We start from the raw sequence: 14,515 nt of genomic DNA, 5'->3' as shown, positions 1-14,515 counted from the left end.
ATTCTTCACCTGAAACTTATTTTTTTTTACAGACTTTTTTTGTCACTGCTGCTTTTCTCACTTTACCGTAACCAAACAACTGACACGTTTTGCACATTTCATAATATCAAAAACTTGCATATAATTTTTAAATATCTTATATGAAACAAGTATATTTCTAGACTATAATTCTCTACTGGTTAGGGTAGTTACAATACTTCAGTAAGTAAATATTGAACTAATTTACATTTATAGATATTTTCTTAGCTTTGCATGCTGCGAGAAAGCAATAAATAATATTAAAAGAAGTTGAATTCTGCTTAAAATATATTTATCTCAGAACATGTATAAAAATGCATACAAGCTGCATTTGCTACAGTAGGGCAAATACTGTAGAATGTTATAAAGGCAGGTGGACAACAAACAATTTTAAAAGTACTAAAATATAAAGGGAACTGCTCATGGCTCATGTTTGTTACAACTCTAACTATTTCAATATTTCATTAATTTTACATTTACACCAAACATTTTTAATGTATCAGTTCATTCCTAACATCTAAGCTTCAAAGAAGCTCTTTTTAGGTTTGAAGTCTGACTCCTTTTGTAAACAAGGGAAAGACAACCTATTCTATGCTATCTCAGCACATTAACATAAAACTCATTTATTCATTTTCTATACAAAAGAAAAAGTAGGAAGGCAACTTGCTGGGGCTCACAATTAGCTTTTCCAAATAACCTCCACAGCAGTGGAACTGCACAGAGCACTACTTAGGAAGGGATATAGAATTATTTTTTAAAAAAGGTCCTGTGTATATTCTTTAAGTATGAGAACAAGACAGAAATATTAGTTCCAGTACTAAGAAGTGAGCAAGCAACGTCGGCTGAATAAACTGAGATATTTATTTATCTAATTTATTGTTGCTTTCAACTTCAAAAAAAAACCAGTAAGATAGTAAACTGCATTAAGAAAATAATGTAGACATACAGAATGGAGTAAGTTAAGAATTTAAGAAAGGAATTGTACAGAATCTAAATAATCAATATTTCCATCTGTTAAGCTGCACCCAAATACAAAGAACTAAATCATACATACACCAGTATGCTTTGGAACAGTTCTTTCATAATGTCTGATGAATTACTAATCAATTTCAAGCAGTAAGGGCATGTTTTTAAAGGACTGAAGAAGAGCAAGTACTTGGGTAACAATTAAAACTTACAAACTAATTGGGCTAACCAGAAAAACTCTGAGAAAATTACATTTGAACACGCATCTGAGTAAAACAGATAATATTACTAATAGAGCTCCTAACCATTCAAAGCATCAGAAAATGGCACAAATTTTGATGGGGCAAGTTAGCCTTTCAACTGAACTTTATCAGGTTAATTGAATTAACAAGTAGAAAGAGACAGAAAAGGTTGCAGAAATGCTTTTATAAGCAACAGGTTGCATTATATTCATCTGTCTTTCAAGACTACAGAGAGGGAAACAAACAAACAACCAGCATTATTTGTGGTTACAAAAAAGTTCAAGGTAGAAACAGAGAAATGTCTTCTGTTTAAAAGTCAGTCTGTTCCTGTGCTTGTCTGCCTGATCCGCAGGGAAGCCATTTGTCAAGAAGAGTTTAAGTCTTCCTTAGAGGGTTCTTTTGTATAAAAAGCTCCCTGAAATCCATTTTAGCCCTACGTCTCTACAGCATCTAAATTCAATCTAAGGTTATAATCATTACTTATCATTATTTTAAGTGGAAAAATTCAAAAGTGAAACAGAGCACCACCACCAAAAGCATACTATGCACTCACTTGTCATTCTTAATATGTTCATAAAGGCGCTTGAACTGGCGGACTTGGAAGGAGAGGATTCCCATCAAAACCACCACCATGAGCAGGAAAGGATAAATCCGACGCTGAACTAGGTTTTGCATTTCAGCAGTAACTCCTACAAAACAAGATACAAACCTCATATGATCTAACACTGCTGAAGGTAACACATACCCATCTGCTTCTGTATGTGCTTTTGCTTTTTTTACTCTGTAACTTCAGTAGGATGATAGTGAAATAACATCCAATTATCTCAAGATAGCCAACACCACAGCTGTCCTGATCATCCTAAGCAGAGCTGAAAGCTTTCCATTAAACACAGTGAATAAGTGTTTATCAACTCCACTTGCTTACTGACTTCTGTGTAACTTGCATCAGCAAGAAGTGAGTTGAAAATCTCACTGACAAGACAGAAAAGGTGTCCTCAAGTTCAGTAGTACTTCTTGAACAAAGTATAAAATTAAAAGCTGACTGTCCAAAGAAACTAATTAAACATCACCACCTCAAACTAGCTAGCTACCTACATTTCTGCCACTAGAAATTATTTAATCCCACACTTCTGATATATTCTGCACCCTAGTTTATCAGAAAGCCAGTCAGAATAACACACTGCACCAAAAAAAAAAAAAAAAAAAAAAAAAAAAAAAAAAAAAAAAAAAAAAAAAAAAAAGAAACTCAAACTCCAGACTTCATTGACAGAACAGTACTTAAGCATTTATATTTGCTGGCAGAATGGTTATATAAAAAATAATCTAGTGCTTCATGTTTTATTTCCACAGGTAAGCTCACCTTGCTCTAAAGCATCAGATGACAGACAGGTATTCTGGCTGTATACATACCTAGTAAAGGTACAACACCAGAAGCTATGATGTATGGTACACACAGGGAAAGCAACAAAACAGAGATCACTGGTGCTGCCAGTTTACAGATGATGAAGTGTAAATCAATGTTACGAATCCCATTTGCATATACCTAAGAAGAACAAATTAGAAGTAGAACAGGTCAATCAAAAGAGCAATGCTTTTGTGCTTACAGTAGTAATTACAAGGTTTCACAAAACTCTCCTTACGAGAGGCAAATGGTGTCCCCAACTTGAAGAAATCATGATGGTCATGATTATAAAAGGAAAGACTCTGCTAGCCTGCCCCATAAGGACTCCAGGAAATCATTTCAATACTTCCCTAGAGAACAACCTCAATCAGCTAGCATATATAGCTATATGAGGGCCTCTGTCCCACAGCCTGGATGCAGTCATTTCTAAGGATGGCTCAGAAGTGCATGTGTATAAAGCAGGCCCAGGAAGAGCATTTGGAATGGAAGCTGCTATGGCATGCACTGAGTTACTCAAAGAACTAAGGCTACATTTCTCCTAGGCGACACCTAGGATGTTTAAGAACTGGGAGAACATGCTAGATCTAACAAACCTTTTGTGCTGAGGTTAAGACACACCAATAGCCATTATTACACTCAGCGCAAGGCGGAAAAGTTACTTTCCAACAAAGAAGAGAGATACACTGTTGATACGATAAATATAGAACTTAAACATGGTAGTCAAGGAAAAATTACTTGCGCAAAAATCTCACTCAGAACAGATCACTCAGACTTAGTAATTTAAGGGGAAAGGAAACATTATTTGATATATCTATTCACGTATGCATGAGGGAATCTCTACAGCTCTTAGAAGGGGGTTAGAAAGGACATCAAGAGATTGAGTTCAACCCCCCTGCTAAGGTAGGTACCCTACAGCAGGTTGCACAGGTTGCTGTCCAGATGGATCTTGAGCATCTCCATCGGAGATTCTACAACCTTACTGGGCAACCTTTCAGTGCTCCTTCACCCTTACCATAAAGAAGTTCTGCATATTTCCTGTTCCTGAGTGGTGGGACACTGCATATGTCCACTATATATACACACATGAATTCATCTGAGGAAAGAATGGTGTTTCTGGCTCTAACACATACTTCAGAAAATTTATACCCATAAGTAGCGTTTCCTTGATTTCAGATTTCTGAGGCTTATATTTCTTTTATTGCTAAGTGTATCTCAATGGATTAGGCTATACAGTTTAAAGAGATTCTACAAGACTACTTCAGTTTTATTCAATTACTGAAATTGCTAGAACAGTAATTCAATCTTCTGACTGTTTCCACAAAACATTCATCAATATGCACTCCACAGATCATTCACACAGACAATTTTCTCTCACCTGTTCAATGACTGTTTTCAGCCACCACTGAGGACCCATCAGAGTTATGGCAGCAATTATTTTGGCATGCAGAACTCCAAGAGCCCAGTCCTAATTTTGTAAAAGCATACAGTTAGCATTAGCAACTTTTTTAACAGCTTCTGTCTGAAAGGTTTTACCAATCCATAACTAAACTTTTTTATTTACAAGGGAAGCTGTTTAAAAGAGCTGGCTTCTTCTGCAAATTCCTAAGAGACAGGATACTTTCACACTTAAGTGACATCTATAAAATACTATACTCCCTGCATCTGGAAAAATCAGCTCAAGCACATAGTCCTTGTCTAAGTCAATTAAGCCCCTTTTGTGAAAAATGGAAATTACTTGCAATCTCCATAGCTCCTTGTTAATTTAAAAAGTCTCAAGTCTCCCTAGTCTGTTTTTTTGAAGAAGCTCTGCCAAATGAAAATAACATCTTTCAGTATATTTAACCCAAACTTTTAAAAGATATGCATGGATTAGAAATTTGTAGAATCAATAGCACAAATTCTTTCCAAAAAGGTATGTGAAATATGCATCTACCACTTCAATGATATAGTTTACTTAAAATAACAGCTCTACAGTATACTTGTATAAAATAAAAACAATGAACTCAGGTAAACCTTAATACAGGAACTCAAATAACCCTTAATCCTAAGTGAAGAAATGGATCAATGGATCACTAAGAGAAGAAGGGAGCAACTGACCTGCCAAGGACAGAACAGAGGTGTTTGATCCAAAGGGACTCTCAAAGGCGCAACAATGACCAGCTCAAACAGAAGACCAAGCAAAAGTGGAACCACACCAGCTAGCAGTATTGCCACTATCAATGTCTTCATTATCTAAAAAAAAAAAAAAAATCCAATTCATATGGTTGTTAGGAAACTTGGTTTTTTTTCAACTTCAAAATGTAACTTAAACTACACAGAGTTGGAGAACAAACACTATAGATTTCTAATGCACATACATTATTACACATCCATAAAAATCATTACAACCACATCAACAGTTTTGTATACGAATTTTTAAGATCAAGTCCCATTCCTCAGGCTGTCCAGAAAAAGCCATGATTGCACTTATGTGTATCCGTATAATTTTTAACCACAAACTCACATTTTGCTCTTATCAACAGGGAACACTATCCTATGGCATTTTATTACACATATTTTCTAACATGGGAGTGCAGATGGAGCAAACGCGTGCAACTGAATTCCTCCATGTGGAAAAATGGTACCCACTGACATTCCTTGACACTTGGTGAACGTGAATGAAGTCCAAACAGCAAGCAAGTGAAGTGGTGGGTTGTGCATTTCAGCAGTGGAAACAGCAGGTTTCCTCCAATGGTGCAGATTTTTATGGGTGTGGCATGGAGGCTCTTGCTCTTGGCTGGCAAAAATGCATGCTGGTGGTTCAACAGTGTTGAAAAATAGTGTTTTGTGCTGAGAATTTGCCCTATCAAACAGTGTTCTTGTGCTCTTTGCATCTATTGTAGTTTCCATGGAAATATATAGGAGGCATTACTTTCAGAGTGACCTATGCATACCTGAGGACACATGGCATATGGGGTAATATAGTGCAACATCTATGTTTTTCTTTGTTACTGTAAAGTGAATACGTACACGTTTACATGTACATGTGTCTCCCTATATATATGCAAACTCATTCCACTGATTGTTTAACATTGTGCTAAACTGTTTTTCAAAATTAGAGTTAGCCTATGCAATAGGAATGTAAACTCCACACTTTTCTTAAGTCTGAAAAAGGAAAATGCAGTACAAGTTACAGTGCAAAACTGGCAAGTAAAACAAATGAAAAAACAAGTTTTGTCTGCTAGCTTTTCTTGATACTTCAGTAAAAATATTTCTTAAGACTCACCATGAGAGACCATTCTTTGACCTTCTGAAAAATCACTCTACGACCCTGTGGCATCCAGGCTACCAGCACAGTCACCGCTCGGATAGTCAGCCAACAGACATAAAGACCACAAGCAGCTGTATACAGTTCATGAATTTTGGCAGTCCCCGTCCAAAATGACATTAGCCATCGGCCAGCAAACACTGAAAACACAAACACTTTTAAATAAAGTAATATTTTTTGATATAGTAAGGAAAAATGCTAACAAATACTTCCATTCATTGTTAATTATCAGTGCTACAAAGTATCAAACAGCATTTTGGTACTATGCTCACAAGGCACAGATGTGCAAGCCCTACAGAAATAGCAGGGTAGATGATGTCAAATACGTAAGTTTTTTTCTCTAAAACGTACTTGCACCAACAATGCAATCTGAGCCACTGCATAATAAAACACTGCATGCAGCACTGTTAAATCCTAAATAGCCATCTTTAGTAATCTTTGAATACATTATTCAAAGGAATAACGTATTAGTGCATAAGCTTGAACTTATGAGTGATGTATGGGTTATTTCACTGTCAAGCTCTTTGAACAAAATACTAAGACTTGTTCGTTACATTTCATTTTTTAAATAGAGTTCCAATTCATTAGTATTACAGTGGAATTATTTTACATAATACTATTCAAACCACTTCAAAACTCAGAACTCATACCTTGATAATACTGACATTAGGATCACTAATAAAAGCAGGTAAAAATGACACAGTACTATGGCAGCCAGATTTTGAAATTCAAACAAATTTACACGTCCCCATTTGTTCTAAATTCTTTAAAACAAGTACAAAAAGATTTCATTTGGTTAAAAGACTTTATTCATACATATTTGAAGGTGGGACGTACATCACTTTCAAGTGTCCTAGGGACCTGATATGATGAATATTTAAATAAGGAAGACAGCATAAGAAGTTCTGGTAACAGCCCATACATATTTTCCTTCTCTAAAAGGCAAAACAAATGTAAGAGGATCAATTCAGTTCTTCTCTCAATTCTGCTACAAAGTGTCTCAAAACATAAATAATCCCCATACATCTAAACAAAGGAAACACTGATCACTTCTCAACTGAGCTTTTGTTTAGATACAACTATTACCTCAATCATACAAATTTCATTATAATTTTATGATGTACCTTTCAAAATGAGACATGATTTCTCCATGTTTTCTTCTTTTAACTTTAAGCTGTGATTTGAAAACATCTGCCATTATTGAGCATTATTCTCTGGGTTATTTCATGTTACAGTTTTACAAGAATAGACTTACCTGGTAAGGTAAGGCAGATAAGACTGGCGATCAATAATGTTATGCACATGAAAACAATCAAAAGAAATATCTGGAAGAGGAAAGAGAAATTGTTTATTTCTTACTAAAAGCCAACAAGCATATAAAAAGATGCATCATTCTAGAAAGGCAGCTGAGCCAAAACTCCTCTGCTGTCTGCTGCTCAAATATCAACTCATGTTTCAGGGCTACGAGGCCTACCCCCACCATACATGCAGCACATGTACAGTATTAGGTATTTCTTTTAAGAGCTTTTGTCAGTTGTATAAAGTTAAGTTGTATAAAGCTAAGATTTGAATCCAGCAAAACCAAAGTTCTTTGATATATGACATTAAAAAAAAAAAAATCTTTTTTACACTGACTAGCACAATGACTTTCAATTAACCTTGAAAGGTTTCCAGCTCTCTATGTTGGATAAGCAAGACAGTGACTTTACATTACGTGGAAAAACTTGGTAACAAGTTCTTATAGGTGCCCTCAGATTTATGTTAGCAGCAGATAACATCATATTTGGTGGCTCTGTGATCGCGTTTACAGCCATTAAGCATCACGTGGTATGAAGTTCTGCTTCATCAAGATCACACAAGGAACATGCTTACTGTGGGAAAACTAACACCTTATCACAACAGACAGATTAAGTTAAATCTGTAACATTTTTTTCTCAATGAGACTTGTAGACAGCGAAGATCAGTCTCATCTCTAGGTTGTGATCTTCAACACTGCCTAAAGGAAGGGAAGCCCTGTGATTCTGTAGCCTGTGTGAAGGGGGATGATTCAACAATACTCAAAGTGCAAGCCAAGAGACAGCCACATAACCTTCTGCACACAGAACATATTTAGGGCTAAGGATTCCAAATAACATGAAAACCAAAGAAGTTGACAACTGGAGTGCAGCTGTCACTCAGAAAAACTGCTCCGTTTAAGGAATGTATGGTGTGACTTGCCTGGGATCAATGCAACCTAAATCATAACTACAGGAATGCTGCGGAGAAATTAGTCTATGTAGGAATAAGTAACACAGGAAGAAGCTGACAAAAATAAATGATTAAATACTAACGTGTGAAAATAAAATGAAAGTTTACTTTTAAAATATATAAAACCACAGAATACAAAACGTGACTCACCATTTGACTTCCCATAATGTGTAAGCAGAATCTTGCAACACAAAACACAAGCCCCCTCCACAGTTATTTTTAAAATGCCTTTCCCTTTGCTCTTTACACATTAGATATAGCTTACCCTGAGTGGGAATTTTAAAGGCCTCCTATAAGGCTGGAAACCCACAGGTCCTCCTTGTTGAAGTATGGCTTGATGGGCTGCATGAAGACCTTCTCCCACAACTGGAATGGCGTTGTTATTGCGAGCATGATGATTGTTAGGCTGCTGGTTTGCATTGTTCTCATTCTCTTCCTGGTCACCAAGTAGGTAAGAATGGAGGTCTCTGCAACAGTCAAATTTTTGTTTTTGTTCTGTTTGATATGAATGAGATTCTAAGTCGTTCAAAGCCTGCTGACAACTTCCTGAGAACATCAATCCCAGAATCATTCAGTCTATCTGAGAAGCATGCCTTTCATATTCCTTGTATACTTCAATATCAAATAAATCGTGAACATTAATTATTCTCAGCTGCAGCAGAATTTTCATTAGAAAAGGTGCATGTAGATAGTCTAATGCCAGACTGTGAAAGCATTTTCACAGTACTGCTTGCTATTTTAAGAAAAGCTGAGGAAAATAGTTTAATCTTTGCTCACCTAAAACTGCTCAGAAATATTCTACAGTTGTTCTTAGCAACTGCAACAACGGAAAGAGCAAAGCAATTTCTGTCATCATCTGAACTTCTTCCACCGTGTTTAAATGCTACCAAAACATGGACAATTCCAAAAATAACTCTTGAAAATGCAAACTAAGGATGAGATAGTAAGGTCCTCATGAGAAGTTGACAACATATTTCAGATTGCAATGAAAGAAAAGGTCTCTCATTCACAGAGTCTCAGACAAAGCTTAGCCAGTAATAACTCCTAATCCTAATAACACTCTATTTATATGATCCAAGATGAACACGACATAGTGGGATAATGTCGATCCACTCTGAAGATGAATTAAGAAATTAACAGAAACAAAACCAACCTTATTTTCTGATGAATGAGACAAGAAATGCTCTTTTGACACCTCATTTTTGCATTTAATAGAAATCTAACAACTTGTTGAATCAGACTTCTGTGAAAGTTTTCCTAAGCAAACTCTGTAATAGCATACGAAAGGCAGTACTTGTCAAAGACTAGTATAATTTCATAGAAAGAGGTAACACCCATAGGAAATCACTATAGTAGTTTCTTCAAAAATTATTTATTTATTAAAAAAAAAAAACAAAACACAAAAAGAACTGATCAAGCTACTTGCTGGAATAACTCTCCTGAAAGCATATTGCCTTTATTAAGAGGCTAAACTACAAGCGTTGTGTCCAGCTGATTTTGGCTTTCTGTACTTACAGCAAGTATCCAGCAGTAACAGTCCATGCTCGTACGAGACCTTTCAACCACTGTCTTGTATGCCCTTGTTCTAGCAAAGCTGGAAGCACCACCTGGAGCAAGAGGAGCTCTAGGGAAAGCTCACTTACTGCAGCATCACTAGAAATGGGAAGAGCAGAAAGTCAAACATAAGGAGCATTCTGTTAGTAAACTCTTACACTGAATCATACTGACAAAACCAATAAAAACTATACTGGATATCAACAGAACAAAAATGAACATTTTTCCTTGCATACTATTCTAAGCACTTACTAAATGAATTTAGGCATTTAAGTGCACAAGAAATTTTAGAAGAAATATTAAGAAATGTGTTATTCCACCATCCAATTTGCTCTTTCATATGCTTTAATCATTGCTGATTCAACTTTTATTTAGTAACAGAAAAATACCCTTGCTATTAAAAAATGCATCTACAGACCATTTTTATTTAATGAGTAACCAGGAAAAACAAACAGAGTAGCTCTCCTATCATAAGGCTGAAGAGAAAACTGTTTTGAAGGCATACAGAAAGCAAACTGTTATCATCACGGAACTTCTATAAAATGCCTTCTATTTTTCTTATCAGATCCTCATTTGACAAACTCAGTGATGCACCTAGATACTACATCATTTTATTTTTTGAGAACAGGCAATAAAGTTTGATTCAATTGGAACAAAGCAAACAAAGAAACCCCAACAAAATAACAAAAATAACATACCAAACAATGCCATTTTAATGCTCAAAGAGCACTTTTTTCTAGTTACTGAGAGACTGAGAAAAATCTTATTGAAATGAAATGCTTACCTGTAGAGCATAACATTATATGGAAGAAAGTTAGGCAGTAGATACTTAATGATGCGTATAGGAAGCCAGAGCATGAGCAGTACAATTGATCCAAAGACAATCTACAGAAAAGAAATCAACCATGTTAGTTTGAATAGCAGAATCAACCAACCCTACTCTCCCATCCACCTTTCCAACATGTTTTTTGTGTATGATGGGTTAGCTCTGGCCAAGTGACAATCATCCATTCACCCAACCTCTTATTCATTCCCTTCTCCAGTTGAGTTTTCATTATTTCAAAGAAACAGATTCTGTTGGCAACCAGGTACAGCATCTGATCACCTTCACGGTGAAAACAGTTCTCCTTAAATATTTTAATTATATAGACTGCATAAATTTTCTTTCAAAGTAAAGAAATACATGACAAAAGCTCTTACCACTGACAATATAAACCTCCTGAGATGTCTATAAATGGGCAAATGAATCATTTCCTGCACAGGATTGAAGTCTGGATCATTCAAATTCCTGAGAAACCATAGGACACCAGGTCTCAATACCTAAAGTGGAAAACAGGGAACAAACATGAAGTTCTGAATTCCATGTTCTACATTTTGCATAACATTCCTGCATCAAAAAAAAAAACAACGTTTAAACATAACAGTGGCATAAAATATAACAACATTGAACAGGGAAAGAATAAGAAAGTATTTTCATTGAGCATAAAAGAAGCAATTAACAATTACAAGCTTAGCTTTCAATTATTAATTTGAAGGCAGCACGCACAAATAAAGATTATTATTCAATTGAAACATTACAGTATGATTGCTGCTCCAAAAGCAATGCCTCCTATTTTATTACATTGGCCCAAAACATCAGAGGTGGACATTGGTGGTATGGCAGTAGAGGTTGAACCCTCCTGCCAATATTCCATTTTGTTGCTCTGTGACAGATGGCAGCAGAGGGGCAGTCTGACAGAATGGTGGCGTCTGACATGGGAGTGCAGATGAAGCAAAGGAGTTTCACTGCATTCCTCCATGTGGAGAAAACAGCACCCACTGATACTCAATGACAATTGGTGAACATAAATGGAGACCAAACAGTGGATGTGAGCACGGTGAGGTGGTGGGTGCTGTGTTTCAGCAGTGGCAACAGTGGGGTTTCCTCCACTGGTGCAGATTTTTATTGGTGTGGCATGCAGGCTATTGTTCATGGCTGGCAAAAATGCATGCTAATGGTGATGACTGATGAAAAATGGTGTTTTGTAGCTGACAATTTGCTCTATCAAATAGTGCTGTCCTCTTCACATCTATTGTAGTTTCCATGGAAATAAACAGGAGCCATTAGTTTCTGAGCAACTTCTGTAAAATATTACCCTACATCATTTTCCACGAAAGTCCATACCAGCACGGCCCTTTCTAAATAGCACTGAGATCCAATCTACACACAAAACACAGAGGAAACAACACCCAGTTGCCAAAGATATAATACATCAACACACAAGCTTCAACTACATAGCAGACCAATCTTGCCCTTGTCAACTTACCTCTCTCAGTAAAAGAATGAAGGATGCAAAATAAAAGACGTAAACCATCCCAACTAACCAGTGCAGGAACATTGTGGTACCTGGGGCAGACTGAAAGCTTAATTCTCTATCTTTTAAAGTGGCATCAAACATTTCCTAAAAGTAGATAAAAAAAAACAATGACATCTGGCAAACTTTCACAGTTACTCATTTTGTTTATCTTGGTGCATATACAATACTTAACATTTAAACATTTGTCTCACATTAATCTATAATTACAGCATTTAAACAAAAAAACCCCAACAGTTATTAAATTTACATTAAGAACAGCAATTAGAAATCAATTTCTGATCAACAACAGAGAGAACTCCACCTTTTACATACATTAAAGAAGTTATAAAGCAGGGTGGCATTGTGATGCAAGCAAACAATTGTTAATTTCTTTATAGCACTAGTGGAGCTATAAATTTAACTTTCTCCACTTAAAACGAATCGCTTTTTCCCAGAACAAACCATGAAGAAATTTATTCAGTACACCAGCTTGCCATAAGCTTGTTATCACAGCAGTCTTGTACTAAGTTATATAAAGGAAAATAAAATTAGCATCAGGTGGCATCCACTCCAATCCCTTCACTTCAGCAATACTGTGTTTATAAAAACAGGAGCGTGCTATCCAACTCTGATCACAATTCTCATCAAGACCTTTTTGTTTGACTACAAACACCACTGAAAAAGTTTTTATCCCATATTTTTATACCTACCAAAGAGCATATATCCAACCACCAGCCACAGATGAGAGGAAACACACCAATTTCTACAACAACTAATAAGGAAACCTTCAGGAGAAAAAGAAAAAGAACATCTCAGCAGATTAACAGAAATGGCTAAGAAAAGTATCATGCAAATTTTGATTGAGAATGGTTTTGCTATAGAAAAGATGGGATTACCTTGACGACGATATAGCAAACTCCTAACAAACGACGTGATCGCTGGAACTTAACAAGCGCTGCCAAACCCTGAATAGTTCTGTCAAGAAAATAATACTGAAAAATACTTTTTGTAATCATCCCAGCATTTCATAGTTTAATATTGAACACTGTTATGTGCCTTATCTACAGGAAGTTTTTATAAAAGACAAAAATTAAAAAACAAGTCTTTATCAGGGCTCTCTATTTCAAAATCGGTTGTGGATCTGGGAGACAAACGTGCCAGGTAACCTCCAAAAATGTAAAGGTGACCTCCAAAAATGTAAATCTAAAATAAGAATAATAAACTATCTTGAAGCATTCAACCAGAATTTCTCTCCAGAGAAACTACTGCCTTTGAAAAACACATGCTATGAACAGCACTGTCAGGCCTATTTCAACATTTTCTTTTAGGAGGCAAAACAGAGACATGCCATCAACCTTATTACATTTGCACTGCATTGCACACTGGCATAATGTGGCTCGAAGTTGACCTGAGCTTTGTGTACGTACACCTGAAGAGGAAACTACTAACAAATATTCATTCTTTAAACTGAAGTTGAGGCAACTCCTTTAAAAAGAAGCTGCTAGGGTGTGAACTAATTGCCCGTGATCTTCTACCTTTCAAAAATCCACTGTTACTTAATTTTCTCTGTAATAAAGGCTAACATCTGAAAGCAATGCTTGCAGCAAAGCCTCTGTATTTCAGAAAGAGAAACGAGAAATCAGTCTGTACACTAAAGATCTGACAGGAGCAGAGATTTGAATAAACTTCTTATTGTGTCCTTGGTCTGTTCACAGTCCCATTCTCAAAATCCTGCAACTATGTAGTCTGCAGTAACATCTAAGAACGGTGAGGAGGAAATAAATAAATAAATAAACAAATAATCAGAGGATCTTTACTTGTCATCTCGGGTAGATCTTCAAAAGTTATCTACAGGCACTCAAACATGCCTGTAAAATCTCCTAATATCCTACAGATTTGTCCTACTAAATGTGTGTAAGAGATCTGAAGCATGCAGTCCCACTGACAATTTTAAAAGATCCAAGAAAACTAAGGAAAAATTTCCTTCTAATTTCACTGAAAGCACAGAGGAAAACAGTACATCAGGTACACCTGCAACACTTCTGCGCATCTCCAAAGTATTTCCAGAAAGACAACCCACATGTAAGACCTGAACCAGGTAACTAATGACAAAAGGATACATGACAAACTATTAGAGTCACTGCCAGCAGAACATATCCAACTATAGTTGTAATCAGACCTTCAAAGTGAGATGCTTGAACCTAGAGGGAAAAAAAAACAATGGGGGAAGATTAATCAATCTCTTAAAAGGCTACACCATCATTCCATGTAATTAAGATAGAGTCAAAATCTCAACTCTTCAAGAAGAATGACAATTTTATTAAGGTTCTTCACATTAAAGTGTGGTTGGGCACTGGAACAGGCTCCCCCAGGGAAGTGGACGTGGTACCAAATCTGCTGAACTTTAAGAACTTGGACAACCCTCTAGGCTGGATGTTGTGTT

General features: G+C 36.2%; 1 protein-coding gene across 1 annotated transcript in view; it reads right to left on the bottom strand.

The window, feature by feature from the left end:
* The window catches only part of MARCHF6 (membrane associated ring-CH-type finger 6), a gene marked incomplete at both ends in the record, with an annotated part of 47,391 nt that overhangs the window by 527 nt on the left and 32,349 nt on the right, over nt 1-14,515 (bottom strand). Inside the window, 14 exons of the mRNA XM_079533732.1 lie at nt 1,780-1,915; nt 2,637-2,769; nt 4,004-4,093; nt 4,726-4,860; nt 5,894-6,075; nt 7,191-7,260; nt 8,448-8,649; nt 9,698-9,835; nt 10,521-10,621; nt 10,937-11,056; nt 12,043-12,177; nt 12,783-12,857; nt 12,969-13,037; nt 14,193-14,273. Of these exons, the coding sequence (XP_079389858.1) occupies nt 1,780-1,915; nt 2,637-2,769; nt 4,004-4,093; nt 4,726-4,860; nt 5,894-6,075; nt 7,191-7,260; nt 8,448-8,649; nt 9,698-9,835; nt 10,521-10,621; nt 10,937-11,056; nt 12,043-12,177; nt 12,783-12,857; nt 12,969-13,037; nt 14,193-14,273 (1,667 nt within the window). The remainder of the gene's footprint in view (nt 1-1,779; nt 1,916-2,636; nt 2,770-4,003; nt 4,094-4,725; nt 4,861-5,893; nt 6,076-7,190; nt 7,261-8,447; nt 8,650-9,697; nt 9,836-10,520; nt 10,622-10,936; nt 11,057-12,042; nt 12,178-12,782; nt 12,858-12,968; nt 13,038-14,192; nt 14,274-14,515) is intronic.

Source organism: Tetrao urogallus, assembly GCF_951394365.1.
Source record: "Tetrao urogallus genome assembly, chromosome: 3".
NCBI classification, from domain to species: domain Eukaryota; kingdom Metazoa; phylum Chordata; class Aves; order Galliformes; family Phasianidae; genus Tetrao; species Tetrao urogallus.
This window is presented reverse-complemented; position numbering and strand designations above follow the sequence as displayed.